Source organism: Dendrobates tinctorius, unplaced genomic scaffold (assembly GCF_039654945.1).
Source record: "Dendrobates tinctorius isolate UK_male_01 unplaced genomic scaffold, ASM3965494v1 ptg000011l, whole genome shotgun sequence".
NCBI lineage: Eukaryota > Metazoa > Chordata > Amphibia > Anura > Dendrobatidae > Dendrobates > Dendrobates tinctorius.
In genome coordinates, this window is record NW_027361679.1 from 54,171,445 (window position 1) to 54,194,246 (window position 22,802).

Here is a 22,802-nt window from a genome sequence, read left to right on the forward strand (position 1 = left end):
GGGGCGATGGGTGTCGCGGTCCGGTCCGGCGCCTCCCATCTTCATATGATGACGTTCTCCTCCTTGCTTCTCCCTCGGCTCCTGCGTACGCGTACTTTATCTGCTCTGTTGAGGGCAGAGTAAAGTACTGCAGTGCGCAGGCGCCGGGAAAGGTCAGAGAGGTCCGGCGCGTGTGCACTGCATTACTCTGCTCTGCCCTCAACAGGGCCGATAAAGCATGCGTGCTCAGGAGCCGAGGGAGAAGCAAGGAGGAGGACGTCATCGTATGAAGATGGGAGGCGCCGGATGGGACGGTGACACCCATCGGACCGGACCGAACACCGGGGTGAGTATAATCTAACTATCTACTATATAATCATCTAATTCTGTCTGTCTGTTTGTTACAAACAGACAGACAGAATTAGACGATTATATAGTAGGTGGCATATCTTTCAAATGGAGAGGCAAAAGAAAAAAAAAACTGGTCCAGAATCAGAGGAGCAGCACCAATTGAAGGGGTACTCGGTTTCAATAAAAATAAATCCAAAGAAAGATCTTCTTTAAAAGAGTATCTGAGGGGAAAAGGGATGCTATTCTTCTGCATAGGCTATGTCTGGCATTGCAGTTAATCTCCATTAACTTCAATAAGGTTTCAGTTAGACAACCATTTTTTACATAGCCCATATAGCCATTATAGTCTATCTAATTGTTCACGTCTGTGCCGTTTTTTATCCTACTCATGTATGAAATACTGATGGAAAAATATCAACATGTGAATGATGCCTTAGTGTGAGATTATGGCTTTTTCGAGCCATTACAAGATGCACGATAAATGTCTATGGATGTTTTGAAAAATACTGTCAAAACTTAAAAGTCAAAAATCGACCACAGTTTTGTAAAATGTACAGTCATATGTAAAAGTTTGGGCACCCCTATTAATGTTAACCTTTTTTCTTTATAACAATTTTGGTTTTTGCAACAGCTATTTCAGTTTCATATATCTAATAACTGATGGACTCAGTTATATTTCTGGATTCAAATGAGGTTTATTGTACTAACAGAAAATGTGCAATCTGCATTTAAACAAAATTTGACCGGTGCAAAAGTATGGGCACCCTTATCATTTTCTTGATTTCAACACTCCTAACTACTTTTTACTGACTTCCTGAAGCACTAAATTGGTTTTGTAACCTCATTGAGCTTTGAACTTCATAGCCAGGTGTATCAAATCATGAGAAAAGGTATTTAAAGTGGCCACTTGCAAGTAGTTCTCCTATTTGATTCTCCTATGAAGAGTGGCATCATGGGCTCCTCAAAACAACACTCAAATGATCTGAAAACAAAGATTATTCAACATAGCTTTTCAGGGGAAGGATACAAAAAGTTGTCTCAGAGATTTAACCTGTCAGTTTCCACTGTGAGGAACATAGTAAGGAAATGAAAGAACACAGGTACAGTTCTTGTTAAGCCCAGAAGTGGCAGGCCAAGAAAAATATCAGGAAGGCAGAGAAGAAGAATGGTGAGAACGGTCAAGGACAATCCACAGACCACCTCCAAAGACCTGCAGCATCATCTTGCTGCAGATGGTGTCACTGTGCATCGGTAAACAATACAGCGCACTTTGCACAAGGAGAAGCTGTATGGGAGAGTGATGCGAAAGAAGCCGTTTCTGCAAGCACGCCACAAACAGAGTCGCCTGAGGTATGCAAAAGCACATTTGGACAAGCCAGTTACATTTTGGAAGAAGGTCCTGTGGACTGATGAAACACAGATTGAGTTGTTTGGTCATACAAAAAGGCGTTATGCATGCGCTGTATTGTTGACCGATGCACAGTGACACCATCTGCAGCAAGATGATGCTGCAGGTCTTTGGAGGTGGTCTGTGGATTGTCCTTGACTGTTCTCACCATTCTTCTTCTCTGCCTTTCTGATATTTTTCTTGGCCTGCCACTTCTGGGCTTAACAAGAACTGTACCTGTGTTCTTCCATTTCCTTACTATGTTCCTCACAGTGGAAACTGACAGGTTAGATCTCTGAGACAACTTTTTGTATCCTTCCCCTGAAAAGCTATGTTGAATAATCTTTGTTTTCAGATCATTTGAGAGTTGTTTTGAGGAGCCCATGATGCCACTCTTCATAGGAGAATCAAATAGGAGAACTACTTGCAAGTGGCCACTTTAAATACCTTTTCTCATGATTTGATACACCTGGCTATGAAGTTCAAAGCTCAATGAGGTTACAAAACCAATTTAGTGCTTCAGGAAGTCAGTAAAAAGTAGTTAGGAGTGTTGAAATCAAGAAAATGATAAGGGTGCCCATACTTTTGCACCGGTCAAATTTTGTTTAAATGCAGATTGCACATTTTCTGTTAGTACAATAAACCTCATTTGAATCCAGAAATATAACTGAGTCCATCAGTTATTAGATATATGAAACTGAAATAGCTGTTGCAAAAACCAAAATTGTTATAAAGAAAAAAGGTTAACATTAATAGGGGTGCCCAAACTTTTACATATGACTGTATATACGAAAAGTACATACAAAATAGCAGCCTTGAATTTGGGGGCCTTTTTCCCAACACTCAGAAGTATTGGATTCAAAGGGGTATTTTCTTTTAACCCCTTTTGGAATGAAGCCTTTTTATTTATTTATTATACTCACTTATATAGCGCAATTAATTCCACAGCGCTTTACATACATTATCATTGCTGTCCCCATTGGGGCTCATAACCTAATTTCCCTATCAGTATGTCTTTGGAATATGGGAGGAAACCCATGCAAACTTGGGGAGAATACAAATTCCTTGCAGATGTTGTCAGTGGTGGGAATTGCACTGCAAGGCTGCAGTGCTAACCACTGATCCACCGTGCTGCCCATATTTAACAGCTTTCTTCCATTCCTTCTTTATCAGGGAGGACATGTTTCTTTTGCACTGGAAACCATTTATGCTTTCTCACTTCCAAACCATTAAAACATCACATTCTGTATGGTTTTGGGCCCCTTAACGTCCTCAATTTTCATTGTGACCCTAACCAGCATTACTAATTTACCCGTATGTTCTGCTGGAAAACAAACATGGACTTCATTATAATGTAAGCAGGATGAAGGTGAAATATCTAATTAGAATCCTTCTACGTCCCTATCTTCCAAGTCCTCATTGGAACTTGTAACCTGCTTCTCAATAGGAACATAAGGGGTCATAATTCCTGACCTCAGCTTTAACTATCACTTTCACGTTCTTTTTATGAGGATACCTCTGCCAATTGTTGCAAACCACATCGTTTCAGCTGGGCGTTCTGACCAAAACCCCATGACTGCTCCATCCTCCAGAATCTACCCCCCCCACCGAGCGGGGAGAAAAGTAAGTCCCGAGTATTCCTGGCATCATCTGGGACTGTAGGTCTCCCTCGAAGGACAAGAAAAGACTAAAGCGGGAAGAGAGGCTCCACCTTTTAAATCTGTGGGTTTCCTGTCCTTGAAGACTGATCCACTGTCTCTCTATGGTGCGGTCATGGGGATGGGAAATATATGCACTTAGCATACTTCTGGCCACATGAGAACTAAATGTGCATGACTGCGCTCAATTCACTGGCACTACGCGAGGTCACTCACTCATATCTAGTCGGAATGTTTCCAGGACTATGTATATCGCATACTTGCAGTCTACCCACTCCTGCCTCCGGTGCCAATAAATCCTGACAACATGAGCCATGAGGATGGCAGCAAATATGGTAACTCACACCATGTCCCCGTATAATATACCTCCTCAAGCTGATTCGCCACAAAACAGTATCCATCACGGTAAACAAATCAAAGCCATTCTCCTTCATCCCATTTCTCTTCCAGAGTGGTCCTATACTATCGTACTATACTATCAATCTCTACAGGATAGGGGTGACATCTGTCCAATTTCTTTAATTTGAACTGTTTTTGTTGTGGGTACTATTTTTCTGCAGTTTTGTCATAAGTGACGTGTTTTTATACCATTGTTGTGATGTTGAGCATTTTTAACATATCGTAGTAAAAGTTAACTTTTATGGTTCCCATGCTGAATACCCACAATTACCTTAGGGAGTCTGGGTAATATCGTACTATTCCGTCAGCTGGCAGTAAGGTGTTAAAAGTTAGGTTCTATAATTCTACGTTTTACTCTTATTGGATTGGACCTTGAGTTTTTGGGATGTTTGGTCCCTGTTTTGCCACGTCTTGCCCCATGTGAGTGACTCCCACCCTAACAAGGGCAGTACCCAAAATACCTACACGTTTCAGCGCTTTTACATAGGTCTCACCAGGGGAGAGTATAATTAGGGGTGAATAGATAAAGAAATTGGATAGTGCAGTGACAATAAAAACTCAAAGGGGTACACGGGTCTCACCTAAAAGTGGGCCTGGTAGCAGATAGGCTCTATGTGCCAGTAAATCCTGACAACAAAAGCTGTAAGGATTCACAAGTCTGACTTTTGTGTCAAACCTGATCAACAAATGTAAGTTCAACCTTTCCCAGCGTTATACATTATCTCTCGCTAGATGTTATATGTTGTGAGAAAAGCACCCAGCCCTTTTTGTTCCATTATACTATAATTTTTATTGTACCATATTAAAAACGCCGACATTCATGTTGCTACTTTTGGCTTTGTATGTGAACTTGCAGAGAGGAAAACCGTGATTAATGCATGTGACATTAAATATGAGATGATTTCACCCCATACTGTGAATAATCTAGAGCTGCAGAAATGATCCCATAAATCTGTTCAAAATGGCCACCCATGTACTACGCCTGTGTCACTACTGAGCCTTGAGTCGGCCGTTAGAATGTGTTTTCTTACGGAGCAGTGTTTACAGCCCGAACCGAGGCAGTTTATTTCAATTTGGTAGCATAAATATTGACTTGAAACATATGCAATGACTTTATGTTATGCAGTGAGCCCTGACGCAATGATTTCATATTTAGCCAGTTAACTAAATATTTGCATTCATCACTGAAGAGGGACACAAAGAGATGGCTCCTCTCCGGGAAATGGCTCTCGTGCAAGTCTATGCACATGTCTGAGGCCGAAGCTGGGCACTCCATTCTATTGCATGAAACTTTCTGCGTTTTTTTTGTTGTTTCTGTGATTTTTCTAACTGTAAAAATTATTCAGGTTTGCAATGATCATAAAAATCATAGCCAAAAAAATGATTATGCAAATATACTGCCAGGATATTCTCATTTAAAAAAACAGGTTTTACGTTATAATCCTAGAAAGTAACTAGTAACTTTATTCAAATAAGTAGTTCCTCCTAACATTGTGTAAACATAGTAATTTGCTAATAAAGTCCTCATAAACATGCATTGTAGCTTTAAGAGCATTCTGATCAGGGCCGGACTGGCCATCTGGCAATTCTGGCAAATGCCAGAAGGGCCTGTCTGGTTGTGGGCCACCTTGTCTGTTACGTTGTTAACAGAATCGGTGTTCGCATGTCTGTTACGTTGTTAACAGAATCAGTGTTCGCATGTCTGTTACGTTGTTAACAGAATCGGTGTTCGCATGTCTGTTACGTTGTTAACAGAATCGGTGTTCGCATGTCTGTTACGTTGTTAACAGAATCAGTGTTCGCATGTCTGTTACGTTGTTAACAGAATCGGTGTTCGCATGTCTGTTACGTTGTTAACAGAATCGGTGTTCGCATGTCTGTTACGTTGTTAACAGAATCAGTGTTCGCATGTCTGTTACGTTGCTAACAGAATTGGTGTTCGCATGTCTGTTACGTTGTTAACAGAATCGGTGTTCGCAAGACACTCATACTGTTAAGAGCTGTGACAGAGGTATCATTAGAAATATTGGTCTTGTAGTAAATCTTGCCTTCCTTCATGCAGGGTAATATTAGTAATGTATCCCATCTGGTGCTTGAGGATTGGGACAGCATGGGCCTCTGTGATTTTCTATTGCCAAGGCTGAATTTCAGCCCCAGTCCGTACCTGGTTCTGATAATTGGTATTATCTTTAAACATCATAATCATTGTAACCTATAGGTTGTTGGAATCCATTTTTTTATACTTCAAGATACTTTTTTGCGAAAACACATTGATAACCTGTCATTATGGATCTGCTCTCTACTTAGCAACAATCTAAGTAACTAGCCCCTCCAATGTTTGTCCTGGCACAGTGCCTGGTACTGACGTTCAGCCATATTGTCCCTTTTTCTAAGATTTTCTTCTGCACTGCATACAGATTGTTGTAATTACTCATCGTCAGTCCCTGACCTCACTTGCTATTCTAGTTTTCCTTACACATTTGTACACGCACTCTTCAGCTAACTGTATTAGAAGTCAATGAACCCATCAGCATGTTTTTTGGGTGTGGGAGGAAACTGGAGAACCTGGAGGAAGCCCACACAAACACAGGGAGAACATACAAACATTTAGTGAATGGAACCAAGGCCCTCGGTGCTGCAAATCTGTGTTTATAAATAGCTGCAATAGAGTATATTGCTTGCAAGTCATCTTTACACTCTTCGAAGAACTGAGGAGTATTTTGGATATTGCAATTGTGATAAGGAATGCATGCTACAATGCTCCCATATCACAGCCATCGGAAAGTGGCCACAGCCCAGGGCCAAACATCATTGGTGCAACCTGTGCAGCAGCCTCTAAGGGTAAGGGCCCCGTCACACACAGCGAGATCGCTAGCGAGATCGCTGATTTTGTGATGCATCAGCGATCTCTCCAGAGATCTCGCTGTGTGGGACATCCATCATCGACCGGCCCCCCTGCCGGGTATCGCTGATCGCGCTCCATCGTCCTGGGCCATTTTTTGATCGTTGGTCTCCCGCTGGCCAGCACGCATCTCTGTGTGTGGCAGCGGGAGACCAACGATCAACAATGCTGCACGCTGGTTTCTATGGTAAATAGTGGGTAACTAAGAGCCGCGTGGCACTTAGATACCCGCTGTTTACCCTAGATACCAGTGTGCTCGCTGGTCCGGATCGCTGGTGAGTCTGCCTATGTGACAGCTCACCAGCGATCAGCTAACTATGTCCCAGCGATCCCATCCATGTCGGATCGTTGGTGGGATCGCTGGGACATTGTTGTGTGTAACAGGGCCTTATGGGGGCCGCAAATACCTCCAAAGCAGGTGAAGTTGTGCATTATGGTGAGTAACTGGGCTACAAAAGGCCCAAATATTGTTCTTGTACAGGGTCCCTCTTCTGTGTATCCATGAGTAATAGAGTTAAACACAGCCATGCAAAAATATTTGAGAACAATTTCACTCTTTCAAAAGGACATTTTCCCAGGTCAAAAGTGGCGAGTTTTAATTCTTATTTTTCGCTCATACGATTCCCTGGGGAAATGTTTTTAGGCTGCTCTGAACAGTTACCTTGTAAGCAGCATCCTATTGGTAAAAAGCATATAAATTAGCACTAAAAAAAGGCCCATGGAACCTTATACTCGACTTAAAAGAAAATAATCACTCAAGGGAGCAGCATTAAAAAAGGAGGGAAAAAAAGGCATTTTTGAGCCACTGACAATTTATTTTTAGAAGGGAACACATCTAAGGCCGATTTTAGAGAAAGTGGGGCCCTGGGCAAAAGTTTAAAGTGGGGCCCCAATTGCTCACATGTTCCATATCACAAAAACATTTTGGCTGTATTTACAGTTGCAGAGTTCAGGTCATTAAACAAGCGTGATCAACGGCATTGAAGTTCTTCGACGATTGTTCCCGAGTTTCTTTACACCAGCTGAGGAATAATGATAGGGACAGATAGTCCTCAATACAGTATAATGCAGCTCCCATATAGTATAATGCACTCCCCGTGGTCCTTGATAGAGTATAATGCAGCCCCCCTCATATAGCATACTACAACCCATCTCATAGCGTATACTGCAGCCCCCTTCAGGGTATACTGCAGCTGCCCACACACACACACAGTAAAAAACAGCCCCCCCATACACAGTACAGTGAAGCTCCACCAACACACGGTACAGTGAAGCTCCCCCCAACACAGTATAGAGCAGACATGCATGTGCACACACGCACACACACACATACACAGTATAATGCACACTCACAATACTCAACCCTCCTCCATGTTCCCAGCGCTGCTCAAGGCTCTGCTGCCCTGGTCTCATGAGCTCCACTGCTGGCACAGCATGGCACATGATGAAGTGACGTCATTACGCGCCCGCTGAGTCACATGCAGAGGGGGAATGATGGGAGAGGGAGCATCATTTGACTCTCTGTCCCACATCACTGCTTTCAACTGTATCGGTGTCTATGATGCCGATAAGTTGAATCAGGGATGGTGGACGGTGACAGGCCCACTCAGCAGCTGTGTGGTGTGCTGCTATTAGCGGAACGCCACTGGCTCAGCTTAGGACCCCTGGAGGAGCGGGGGCCTTAGGCAGCTGGCTGGTCTGCCTACCCCTAACGCCGGCCTGAATGTATGTTGAAAATGGTACCTGATCTGAAGGCAGGATGTTATAGAGCAGGAGGAGCTGATCAGGCCAATAAAAAATGTCTACGGTATACCCTGTATTTTATTCATTGAAATCTCTGGTGTTTGTATGTATAGGAGTCCAGTCTTCACTATGACTGTACATGAAGCATTAAGTGTCAATCACTAGTAGGACCCCGCATGGACTCGCATGCCTAAAAACACTATGAATTTCAATAAATAAAATACATGTTTTGCTGAATCATTCCCAACAAACCTAAATATCATTCTGCTCAGCTTCTCTATACCATGACATCCATAGAGGGGACTATATGTACATGACAGGTTCACTTTAAACTTCTGTACACACGCATTTCAACAATGCAATCTGGAAGGCACTGAACTAGACAGTACCATCTTTACTATTTTTAGTTTAGAAGATATACCCAATTTTTCAACCAGGAGTGGCTCACCATCTAATGTGTATGGGGTTCTCCATTGTCCCCTCCAATGGCAGATGTCAGCCTTTTGAACTTAGCAAGCGAAGCTGCAACTGAACAAGTCAAGAAGTGGCTGACTCCCCTCTTATGGACCAAACACAGAAGACTGGTGCCAGTTTAACCATGGCTTTACCTTTTCCCCTCAGTCCTTTACTAATAGAAAGATTGATGACAGAGATTCGGTCGGACCACCACTAGCACCGCATTTTGTTTTAATTGCAGAAGTAATCCTCTAGTCTTTGGCAATAAACTCTCCCCATTAGTGGTTTCTGTTGAGTAAACACAGAGCTGCTCTGAAGCCACAAATAAACCGGATCCCTTTACATCTGCTCCATCTGCCTGGCGCAAATGTTTCACTATAAAACAGAAGCATTAGGAATTGTTTACGTGAACGACATTGGGTCCTGTTTTCGGAATGGCAGAAACATTCCGTACGACTTATGTCAACAGATCTATGAACCACAATAATATGCCGATATATTTATATGGCGATGTGACGTAAAACAGCAACTGACATCTGTTAATTCTGTAATATATCATTGGACTTGTCTCCCTTGCTGAAAGCTGGACCGTCCATCACACAAAACATGGAATGCGTGTGTTTACAATGGAGACTAGGCAATGTCTGATCCTTGATGAGATGGCTCAGGAGATAGATTTATACAGTCCTTGATAACACAACAGTTGTTTTCCTATTACTGCTTATCAGTTTTTCACTAAAGGAAATTAATCAGCAGGATTTCACCCCCAAGCTATTTATATGCGCTCATTACATAGAGCTCTTACAAAGACAAGTCCAGCAATACCTTTACATGGCCAGTCCGTTCTTCTGTTACTGAGAAATCAGTGTTTTAATTGATATGAAAATGTGTAGATCTGAAGCCTCTGTCACTCCAGCTCTATTCTCAGCCGAGCGCTGCTTCCTCCTGCTTGACTAACAACCACTATGTTTTAGTATTGTGAGGAAAGAGGGAGACACAAGCGCAATATAGTGTCTTTTCCCACAAATAAAGTAAGCGGTTTGACAAAAAACTGCTCACCTGGTAGTAGGTATTCAAAGCATGTATAGATAAAGGCTGCTGCAGATCCACAAGTCGGTCACCGACTATCTGAAACAGAGCTCTGCAAAGGAATACGTGGATTTCGTCCGTGCTGCCCAAATGATGAAATTCCAAAAGGTTAATAAAGTTTGACAGTGGTTTATTCTACGTGTATCAAGGTTTTTTGCAACCTCTTCTTCAGGAAATAATACCATAACGCTTAGAATAAACCACTGCCAAACTTTATTAACCTTCTGGAATTTCATCATTTGGGCAGCGCGGATGAAATCCACGTATTCCTTAGCAGAACCACTATGTTTTGTGACTTCAGGTAAGGCAGGAGGAGGCGGAATTGGCTGGGAAATAGAGATGTAGTGATGGAGGCTTCAGATCTACAGCCTAATTTGCATATCAGTCTGGCTATGTAAGAGCATTGCTGGACATGAACATATAAATAGTTTGGGGGAGAGTGGTGAAATCCATCTAACCCATTCCCTTCAAATGTATTATTAATATTATACAAAGGGAACATATGTACCTGATCCCTACCCCTTCTGTACCTTTATGTTTCTCCAATTTTGTAAGGCAACATTTTTTTTACTTGCAGCTTGGTTTAATGAGGACTTCGCTCAAGAGTTTTAGCATGTGAAACTGGCAACATCATGAAATAGTGGCTGCAGAGCTGAAAAAAACATTTTTATTTATTTATTTTTTTTTTTACAATTCTCAGCTATATTGCAGACCTATTATCTAGTAAAGTTTAGAATCTAATTTCCCTTGTAACCAAGTGGGAGCTATCAGAGATAGGTCTCTGAGGGTGTGTACTTCCCCCCTGCATGACATTGACCAACGATAAACAGGAGATGTCTTGCAGGAGAAAAAGAAAAACAAGCAAAATGATTGGCCATTGAAATTCAAAAGGTCAGATTCTGGTGTCTCCTGAAATCATCTTCAGGCCACGTTCATATATTCAGTATTTGGTCAGTATTTTCCATCAGCCAAAACCAGGAGTGAGTGATAAATCCAGAAGTGGTGACGTGTTTCTATTAACCTTTTCCGCTGATTGTTTCACTGTTGATTTTGACTTTCAAATACTGATGTAAAATACTGACCAAATACTGAACGTGACCATGGCCTTAGGGAAGGAATTGGGGGGGCATAAGGACATGGCTGGAGAATCTCTATCAAAATCCGCATGTCCAGTAAAATTTTATGTAATGTGCATAGGAACCTTTCATGCAGATATTGCTGATGTCAAATGCTATGAAATATAAAAAGAGAACGTGTTCAGCATAATATAATTTCACAAACTGTATGTAGGAAAATTGTGTGAGCCCAGCTCACTAGAGCAAACATGAGCAAAAAACGCTTCACTTGTAAGAGATAAGCAATACTTAAAGTTTCAGCGGGTTAAGTAAGTCAAAGGCAATAATTAAAGTCAATTCCTGTAGCTACTACTATTACTAATGCTGTATATCACCGATTCACCACACCTGATGAAGGTAATGGAGAGGTGGATAAAACACGGCATAATGTGATATTGGGAGACATATGGCTTATGCAAGACATTTCTTCATAGCATCAGACAGAATTATTGCGGCTTTGAATAGAGTAAACTAAGACTTACAAACAATGAAGGAACTCATGGTTACCTAAATATCTTACTCATGATGTTGTCTACTAAGAGGGTCTAGAAGGTCAAGTGAAGAAACAGGAGCAATGATGTTATTCTTCCCAAGCAGTGAATGCTCAAGAGGTCCGCACCAAGTGTTTCTGATCCGACAGAGGAGCGTCAAACAGAAAGTGGAGTCATCACCGAAGGCTAAGGTGCTGTCACTAGTCCCTATAGAAATATGGAGGTATATAAAGCCACAGTAACTCGCCAATATATGAAGGTGAAATGTTCTGTACATACTGAGGGGGTGGGGAATGGGAGACATTGTGAGAACCAATTCCCCAAGGTCACCACACTGTCATCTGAGTCTTCATTGCTCCTGCTAATAAGACTTTTTCCTTACATTGTAATGCATAATTCTTGGGAGTGTCATAGGTTCTCATAGCACATGTAATACAGCAATACACAGAATGCATACATACAGTAGATGCCTGATGTTCTGGGTATTCTCTGCATTGTTCCAGTTATTTCTCTGCATTATATTACTATACCGGTGCATTTCTGTGTGGGTCATACGCTCCATTGTTGACCTGCAGGTACCACTTTCTGTCTGTTATGTCTTATCCATCAATCATTTGGGCGCAGAATTTGCACAGAATGAGAAGAGCACATTACTCTGCTGCTGATATAGTTAGAGCTGCCTTTGAATGATTGACAGGGTGTCTGAGCATGCACGCTCAGATCAGTCTTCACAGATTTTGCCAAAGGTTTCGAGCGCTGACCCCTTCAATTGACAAGCATTGAGATGTGCTTGTCATTAGAAAGCACGTTGTAGCACTTGCCAATTGACATGTCCGGCACCTGCGATCCAAAGCAATGGTAAAGTAAGTCTGCATCAGACATCAGTTACTCACATGATAGACTTTACTGTCATCTGCACTGCCCCTGCCGATGCTTTGGAGTGCCAGCTACTTCAATCGACAAGCAAAGCAATTGTCTTTATAATGACAAGCACATCTCAGCGCTTGTCAATTGAAAGGGCAGGCATTCTGAAGCATCGGCAGGGGCAGTGAAATCTGTTATTTGAGCTTGTGTGGTCAGACGCCTCCTGCCTATCATTTAAAGGCAGCTCCGCTCCCCTCAGGAGCAGAGTCAGGGGCTCTTTTCATTCTTTTCTAAACTTGTGCTCAGATGAGAGTTGATCAGATGTAACAGGCAGGAAGTAGTGCCTGTATGTTGATGGAGGATATTTAACCTACACCAAGATGCGCTCATAGAAATAGTGCAAGTCGCGAAAGTATATTAGAAAAGTGATTGTTTAGAAGAGTTAGCACAAATGAAAGGTGGTCAAATAGTGGTGAAAACCTCCTGTAAGGTGCATGTGCACACAAGATATCCATTGATTGACAGTCTACTGCAATTTTTTGTGGCTCCTCCATGTAGCTGAGCATATAATTTTCTCAATGTGGAGCAGAGAAAAGCCGATATTAGCTTGAAGGGGTGGCGTATCTTGGTGAACAAAAGGGGCGGTTGTTTAAAATAAAAATGTCCGATACTTCTGTTTTCTGACATCATCTGTTGGGAGAAAGTTGAAAGGCCCCCATACACCGATTCTGCTAACTTTAATGTATAAAGAGTTGACACATACATTCATACTGCCATTATATAGCATTCATAGAATCACTTAACAGACGTGTCACAAGAAAATACACCAGGGGTCTCCAACCTGTGACTTGGGAGCCACAAGTGGCTTGTGGGCCCATGATGAGTGGCTTGTGGCTGTCTGCCAGCTTGGTGCATTAGCACCAGGTCTAGCAAACAACTATGAAGAGCAGGTCCCCAGATGGTGAATTTTGTGAGTAGCCCTGCATAAAACAGCAGATCTGAATGTAAATATTATGGCCTTAGGAGCTTGGAGATAATTCTAGTATATAAAGCTGGAGACCAGATGATGCTACTTGTCAGAGGAGGTGCCTGAGCCTTGATTCAACAGTGTCGTGGGAGTGATTGATGTGTGAATACTGATTGGAGGTATTGTGGGAACCTATGGATCTTGGTATACTGTCTTGGTGTGATTTCTGTGGAAAAGCTTTGGTTGTCATTATACCAGTAATGGAGGCTTTGTGGGTCACTACTATGAGAAGGGCAGGAGCTAGATGTGCTCACGACCCTCTCTCAACGCTGAATGTGCCTCTCGAGATCAGAAAGGTTGGGGACCACTGATGTAGCCAAAAACATAAATTTCTCTGTAGTACACAGCTTGAGATTTTAAATCAAAGATTAAGTTGGCAATGGATGGTGCCTTACAGAGTTTAGACAAATACCATGCATTGAAATACAAGGTTTTATTGGACTAATCATAAGCGGTTCAATACAAGATATGAGCAATCAACATGCATCACCCAATAATTCCATACAAGCAATGGCAATCTTTATCCGGTCTTATCACTTTGCTCTTCTACTGTGAAATGATGGCTTTTTCTTTCACAATTCAACAAAGAAAAATTGGCATAAGGTCACTTGTAGGTTAACCATGATGCTTTCAATGCATTACTAATCCATGAATGTGAAGTGTAAAGTACAGTCAGTGTCTATTCATAAAGGCATAACATTTGATTTGACAGGCATAAAAACCACACTACTGGAAGCCATCATCTTACCAACCCAGTGGTGGCAACCATGATACTAAACATATGATGGCAAGGCTGCAGGGAAAGCACAATGAAAAGTCAAAGCGCCACTCTCTTCTGTATCTTCATAACATAACATATATTTCTAATTATGAGACGTCATGTCATTCTCCTCTAGAACTAGTTACTGGGATGTCTTTATTAATAAAATAATAATAATAATAATTGGGTTAAGGTACATTTGCACCTAAAGTTTTTTCAATAACCTAACCAAATAAAGAGCTCGTCCTGTTCTCTTCTTTGTATAAATGAAGAAATGACTAGATCAGGAATGAATTATCCAGCTGGAAAGTATACAGGACAGATAGATATACCTTCTACTAAAGATTAAAATGGGAACTACAGTAGGCTGTAGAACCTATATGAGGAAATGCAGGCTTTGTACTAATAGGATAAAGAAACTTTCCAGTCAGTCCTTGTACAAACGCCAGAATTTTCTTCTTAGCACTGGTACGATATGTTTCAGATCCGGATTAATTACTGTCTCAGACCAAAAACACAAAAAGCAGAAAGTAATTGGTGTTCTGTAACATGTTGGATGCGCGCTGCAATGCATGTGGATTCTGGCCGGAACGTCTGATTATGAATGCGTAAAGTATTTCTGTGTGTGAGCTGCTCACTAGCGCAATGACATATATAGTCAACATTTCAGCTGAGAGCACGCAGGAGCCAAAAGGAAAAAAAAAAGGGTATAACGTGTTTAAGGAAAAGTTACGCAATTGTAAAAAAATGACTATGGCAGAACTCCAAGGACTGCTTGTATCTGACTGGAAACAACTGCATGGATAGGGGATTGAAAAGCTATAAATATTAATTGTATACTGTCCTGATATGCAGTGTGTGCAATATTCACGGAATAAATTACAAAGTGAACATATAAAGTATACATATATCAAATAAAGAGAGGATGTAGATATAACAATGAAAAAATTATATATATATAACCTGTAGACTGTGAGCCCTCGCGGGCAGGGTCCCCTCTCCTTCTGTACTTGTGTGTCCCTTGTCTTACACTTGTTTATTGTACTTGTCTATATTTCCCCTTTTCACATGTAAAGCGCCATGGAATAAATGGCGCTATATAAATGCATAATAATAATAATAATAATATATATATATGTATGGGTCTGTAAAATTGTTATACAAAGTAAAGCGAGTACACTCAGTGTACCATAATCACAAATATGTATATATATATATACACATACTGTATTTGTGATTATGGTACACTGAGTGTTCTCGCTTTACTTTGTATAACAATTTTACAGACCCATACATATATATATATTTTTTCTTTTTGTGCAATTGTTTGACAATCCATTATCACTAAAGTACAAATTATGTATGTGTGTAGAATAGACATGCACACGTATACTCATGCGCTCAGACTATACGTGTAGTTGTAATTGGGTGCTGATCTGTATGACAATTATCAAAAAATTACACCTATATTACATGACATATACTGTATGTATACACACACACATTTTATATATGCACACACTCATCATATAAGTGTATTTGTGTAATAATTGGCATATAATAATTCTGTAAGAACGAGAAGTGCAACAAATACAATCGCTACACAATAGCATACGACAAGAACACAACAATGAGAATAGCAAGTGTGCAGCAATGCCATAAAACACTACACAATATCCTTCTACATCAGTCTGATCATTCAGAGAACAAGCTTCTTTGACTGAGAGGGCATCCTCACACTAGACAATTCCTAGAATGCTACAAGTGGGCACTTTGCTACTTGCCATAAACAGGGGCATTTGCAGCCAGGACACCTACCTCCTCCTCTGGGAGGCTGATCTCATCAGGACAGCTTTCCTTCTCTGCCAGGTTGTTGTTCATTGTGATCTCCTGAGTAGTGTGCAGCACAGCCGGGAATCCTGCTCACTTCTGCACAACTGGCAGGAATCAGGGAACTCTACAAAGGTTACTAATGAGATCAGGGCAGGGAAGAAATGTCCTTCAGGTCCACTGGTAAAACAAAAACGTCCCCTTGAAATGCAAAAAGAGGAACTAGTGAAGTGTCTATGGCTTGTGCTAGAGATAAGGAGGAAAGCATGAGAGAGCAGGGGAAAGGGAGGAAAGGGGAAATGTTCTTGACTGTTGGTGATTAGGGTTAGATCCAGCCTTTGGTTTCTAAAACTCTCAGGAGGGGAGGGACTGAAGGCAACTTCACAGCTAGAAGCAAGCTCCCAGTATTCCGGCTGGGAGGTGCCCTGTTTATAAAGGACATGGAAGGAGGGGGAGAGACAATCAGTATCACTTCCAATTAGTTAAGAAAAAAAATCTCCACTTCTTGAAAACATGGAAAAAAATAGACTGTTTCCAGGGCGGGTCAAAAGGTGACATGCAGAGAGATAGCAGGAGTAGAAGCAGAGCAGATAAGAGAACTATGGGACCATTATAAAGCCCAGGCTTTGGGCAGATATCTGTGCTTATCTGCATTTAGAGAGCACCCTATATAAATCACAATTCCCAGGAATTAAGCTCAGTATAGACGAGGTAAATGAAATGGATAAATGTCACTTATGATCAATGTTCACTGTGCCTCACCGTGATACATCATTATGGACCTCATATACAAGTGACCAGAAAGAAACAAAAATATTCAGAATTGAGAGTCCTCAGTGGTTGATACCTTTTAATGGCTAACTGAGAAGATGGTAACACATTGCAAGCTTTCGAAACTACTCAGGTCTCTTCATCAGGCATAGACTAATACAAAATCTGAAGAATCACATATTTATACACAAGACAGCACAGAAATAATGGCAATATATAAGACAAGTGACGTGAAGCAGAACTATCATTATGGGAGAGGGATAGACAGTTATGGCCATAAATATTAGACCAGTTCATAGATAAGGAGTCTGGATGTTTTACTGTCCTCTGATTGGGGTCTGGTAATATGTTGTCATGCCCCCACAAGGTCTAAAGGGCCTGTCACACTAAGAGATATCGCTAGCAATATCGCTATAACTAGTGACGTTATAGCGATATTGCTAGCGATATCACTGTGTCTGATACTTACCTACGACCGGCTCCCCCGCTGGTTATCGCTGATCGCGCGAGAACGTTCAGGACTGTTTCTCGTCATCAGCTTCCTGCGGCGCTTCCTGCTGTGACGACGAGCGACGCGTGGAGCAGGGCGGGAGGACGCAGGATCGCCTGGTGTGACAGGTAAGTAGCGACCCCCGTCCCCAGCGATGTCGCTAGTGAGATCTGCCTGTGTGGCAGCTCACTAGTGACCACTTAGCGATGTACCAGCGATCCTGACCGCGTCATATCGCTGGTCGGGATCGCTGGTACATCGCTAAGTGTGACAGTACCTTTAGGGCCCCGTCACACATAGAGATCTCGCTAATGAGATCGCTGCTGAGTCACAAGTTTTGTGACGTAACAGCGATCTCACCAGCGAGATCGCTGTGTGTGACAGCGATCAGAGACCGGCCCCCCTGCCGGTATTGCTGATCGCTGTAGGAAAGCCCTGGACATTTTTTTGGTCGCTGGTCTCCCGCTGGCCAGCACGCATCGCTGCATGTGACAGACGGGAGACCAGCGATCAGCTGGTAACTAAGGTAAACGCAGGGTTTCTAAGTGACGCACATCCCTTAGAAACCCGATGTGTACCTTAGTTACCAGCTCCCTGCATCAACGCTCGGCATCGCTGGTCCTGATCGCTGGTGAAGCTGTCTGTTTGACAGCTCACCAGCAATCATGTAGCGACTCACCAGCGATCCTGACACATTGATATCGTTGTCGGGATCGCTGGTGAATCGCTATGTGTGACGGGGCCCTTAGGAGCAAATTACTTATTTGATGTAGAAAGGCATAAATCCATGCGACACATTCATTCCCCCATAATGATAGTTCTGCTTCACGTCACTTGTCTTATCTATTGCGTTATTTCTGTGCTGTCTTGTGTATAAATATGTGATTCTTCAGATTTTGTATTAGTCTATGCCTGATAAAGAGACCTGAGTAGTCTTGAAAGCTTGCAATGTGTTACCATCTTTTCAGTTAGCCATTAAAAGGTATCAACCACTGAGGACTCTCAATTCTGAATATTTTTCTATCTATTGGCTAACACGGTACAAAGATATACATCTTTCCTGTATCGTAAAGAAACAAACTTAACTGGTTAAAAAATGTGAAATAATTTTGCCTTCCTTTGATCGCTCATGATGGTTAGGCTACATTCACACAACCATGTGACATGTCATATGCTGTCTGTTTTCTTTTTTTTTTTAGACTTGACTAGGCGAATCTCATTTGAAAAACGAGAAAGGCTAGTGCATGATGCAATTTTTTTCACATGGACATTTGGTCCACGAGAAAAAAAAACTGTCATCTGAACAGCCCAATTCAATAATGCTGTTAGTGCTGTCTCAATGACGTAGCTTTTTTTCCACAGAACCGTACTCAGGCAGAAAATATGGTTGTGTGAATGTAGCCATATAAAAAAGACAGGAATGTCTGAATGTAGCCTATTTGTGCAAAGGTCCTCTACCAGAAGGAACCATCCTGGCCACCATGGGTGTGCAATCTTTGTACTCTAATACCCACACCAGGATGGATTAAATGCCTGCAAAGTCTTCATGGAAAACACCGGAAATGATGTGAATTCTGTGGTGAAACTCACAAAATTTATCCTCACCCACAATTACTTTGAATTTGACAATAAGTCTATTTACAGGAGACTGGCACAGCTATGGGAAGTAAAATGGCTCCACAGTATGCAAATCTTTTCATTGCCAAGCTTGAAAGCGACTTTTTGTCCTCATGTCCCATCAGGCTTCTGGCCTACTACCACTTCATTGATGATATTTTAATCATCTGGACGGAGTCTGAGCAACAGCTAAAGACGTTCCACGAACAGTTTAATCAATTTCATTCCACCATCAACTTAACACTCAACTATTCCAGCACTGAAATTAACTTTTTAGACACCATCAATAAGCTAAAGAACAATGAAATGGAGACATCTCTGTATCAGAAGACAATCGACCGTCCAACATACCTTAAATGGGACAGTTTCCATCCAAAACACATAAAGAACTCTATTATCTACAGCCAAGCCTTCAGATACAATCGTATATGTTCCAACCCCATGGATAGAGATGAACACCTTGGTCGCCTCAGTAAAACCTTTTTGAATCAGAGCTACCATCCAAGAACAATTGAAAGTTAAGTTACAAGGGCCACCAGAATATCAAGGAATCACCTGCTACATTACAAAGCTAAAGAAGAGAATAACCGGGTGCCTCTAGTGGTCACCTACAATCCAAATCTGGAGGTGCTAAGGTGAGCTGCATGGAAATTACAACCTTTACTGCAAAAAGATGCCCGATTACAATCCATACTTCCAGACCCCCCACTGCTGTGTTTTAGGCAGCCCCCAAATCTAAGAAGAATAATTGTCAGAAGCTGGCTGTCCTCTCCAACAGCTGCAGGAACCTTTCCTTGCAACCAGAAAAAATGTAAAACCTGTCCATTTATAATGACCACGGACAAGATAAAGATCCCCAACTCACATCAGGACTACAAGATCCCAGGTACGTTCAGCTGCGTCACATCTAATGTGGTGTTCTTAATTATTTGTACTAAATGTCCTACTGGGGGTCTGTATGTTGGTGAGACAGGGCAAAAACTGAAAACAAGGATAAATTCTCATCGTCACACAATAAGAGAAAAAAGAATGGATCTACCTGTGGCAAAACATTTTTGTATCCCTGGTCATAGCATGATGGACATTAAATTACTTGTATTAAAAGGTAACTTCAAGTCTCAGAAAGAGAGAGAAGAATCTCTGAGTACAAATTTATGAAAACATTCGACACATTCAGTGCAGGTATGAATGTGTCACATGGATTTATGTCTTTTTACATCAATTAAGGAATTTGATCCTCAGACCTTCTGGGGTCATCACAACACAGAACCAGACCACAATCAGAGGGCAATAAAACATTCACACTGCTTATCTATGAACTGCTCCAATATTTATGCTTATCCCTCTCCCATAATGACTATTCCGCTTCACATCACTTGTCTTAGCTATTGCGTTATTTCTGTGCTGTCTTGTGTATAAATATGTGATTCTTCATATTTTGTATTAGTCTAGCCTGATGAAGAGACCTGCTTAGTCTCGAATGCTTGCAATTTGTTACCATCTTTTCAGTTAGCCATTAAAAGGTATCAACAACTGAGGACTCTAAATTCTAAATATTCTTAGAATGTAGCCTAGTAGTTATTGCTAACAATTAACGTGTATTGCCAAATTATTAGAAAATATCAAATCATGGCATCTATGTTTGTTAGGCCATCCCTGCATGTGTTGCGGCAGTTGAACAGCCATGAGACATGCAGGCGTGGGGACTAAAACATATTTTTTGAACACGTCGATGACACTTGGTTAACACCCGAGCATGCTCGAATAATGCATTATCCGAGCACGATCGCTCATTACTAAAACTCCAATGATGAAGGGCACTAAATCCTTCTTGCTTGACACCACAGCCTTTTTTAATATAATCAAACACTGTGTCAGAGGATAACTTACTAATTAAAAAGGAAAAAGAAGCCAGCTCACCTGAAGGCATGTGTGTTATGAATGGGTCACCGAGGAGGAACAACAAAAAGCTACAGTAAGTCCAGAAAGCCAGAGAGGTTGGTCACTATGCAGATTGCAGATCCCTGATCTTAACCACACAACTAACAGTAGCAGTGGAGCGTTCCTACGTTGTTCCTAGACGCCTCGTCACTGCCGGAGGACTACATAAACCTAAAGCAAGAAAAGGGAAAACTAACTGCCCCAGAGCAGACCCCAAAGGAAAAGACAGCCCCCACACATGTATTGACGGTGAAGCAAGATGAAAACACATACACAGGCAGGAAAATAGGCTGAGCAAACGATGGGGCCCGACTAACTGGAAAGGACAGGAAAGGAAAGCCACTGTCTGCAATCTGCCATAAAACCCTACCAAAAATAATGTCCAACACGTCTGATAGCAAAATTAACCCTGAAGTCACTAGACTTCTCCCACTATATCAGCACTCTGAAATATTCTGAAACAGAGCAAAAAGAGGCCAATCTAATAAGGGACAAAAAGGCAAATTGGCAAATACAGATAAATAGGAGTGGAAGTTCAGCATAGCCCCAGCAGGGGCAAGCTGACCACACAAGAAACTGAATTGACCAACAAGCGCAAGTGTGAACATTAGCAAAAAACAAACTTAACTTAAGAAGACTGGAAGAGAGCTGAAGTCCAAGACCTGAGAAGCAGACTGAATCACCAGCAGCAGGATAGGGCGTCGGCTGTCTTATATCCAGTCTGATACTCCAGAGATCCAATCGTTATCCTTCTTATCAGGTGGCAGATCACTACCACTTAAACCAACCTCACTACCTCCTGTCACCACCAGAGGGAGAACGGAAGGAGAACTCTCAACTGGAGGAGCAGAAAATGAGCTCATAACACATGTGTAGTGGATAGCCCGGACCACGTGCAGTCTTCACGCAATGACTAAGGAAAAGGAAAAAGAAAGGTCCAGCTTTGCAAATTCAAGTCCAATTTATCGTTAAAAACAAGTCCAAGACAGAGCAAAAATTGGTATCTTCACATGAGTAACAAGTAGTAGATACCACTTGTTACTCATGTGAACATACCAATTTTTGCTCTGTCTTGGACTTGTTTTTAACAGTAAATTGGACTTGAATTTGCAAAGCTGGACCTTTCATTTTCCTTTAACTTACTAATTACATTGGATGTAAATAATTTGTACCCATCTATCTGAGATGACGAAGGTATAATTACAGTAGACTGGATTCTGCAAAAGTCCACATGGTTATCATTACCAATTTACTTTTGTCTGCAATTGTTGAACTTAATTTTATGTGAGAACTAATTTCTTTTCGGCGACCAGTTTTATAAACAACCAAAAGGGACAGCAATGGGCTCTAATGGAGCCCCAATCTATGTGAATAGTCTTATGGCCCCATTTGAGGAAAAACATGTTTGCAATAACCTTCTTATCCAAACATGTTGCATGATCTGTGCTACATTGACAATATATTCTGTATCAGGCAAGGGGACATGACCTCATTCAACATGGTTATTTATCAACTTAACTCTGTCGAACTTGATTTACAATTCACTTGCTATATTGATCCCAAACGTACCAAATTTTGGGATTTTCTAGTAATAAAAAAACCAATAGGTCCCTGACAACTAATGTTTTTAGAAAACACAGAGTATAAGAACTTTTTTTTTACAATTTACCAGTAACCATCACGGATCCATGAAAAATTGTCTTATTCGGTCACATTTGAAACTAGTGGCACATATAGTAAGCGATCCCCCAACTATGTCCACCAGAGTAGAGATGTCCTTCAGATTCTGTGATAGAGGATACTCACGGGGATTACGTCAATATCAACGTTCACGCGCGCATGACAATACCCAAACATATCTTATAAATAGGGATCGTATCCTGTTTATTAATTCATATCATCCTTTCATGACAAAAATTCACAATCTGTTAC

General features: G+C 41.5%; 1 protein-coding gene across 4 annotated transcripts in view; it reads right to left on the bottom strand.

Moving 5' to 3' along the window:
* Positions 1 to 16,425, bottom strand: part of RBPMS (RNA binding protein, mRNA processing factor) — a 277,355-nt gene extending 260,930 nt beyond the window's left edge. The window contains exon 1 of one of the 4 annotated variants that reach the window (XR_012219790.1): positions 16,040 to 16,423. Coding sequence is in view for 2 of the 4 variants with exons in the window: in XM_073542423.1 (XP_073398524.1) it covers positions 16,040 to 16,102 (63 nt within the window). In the remaining 2 variants the exon portion in view is untranslated. Of the gene's footprint in view, positions 1 to 16,039 lie in introns of all 4 variants that reach the window. The other 3 variants (XR_012219785.1, XM_073542423.1, XM_073542409.1) reach the window with 3 other exon arrangements.
* Positions 16,426 to 22,802: the final 6,377 nt, after the last annotated feature.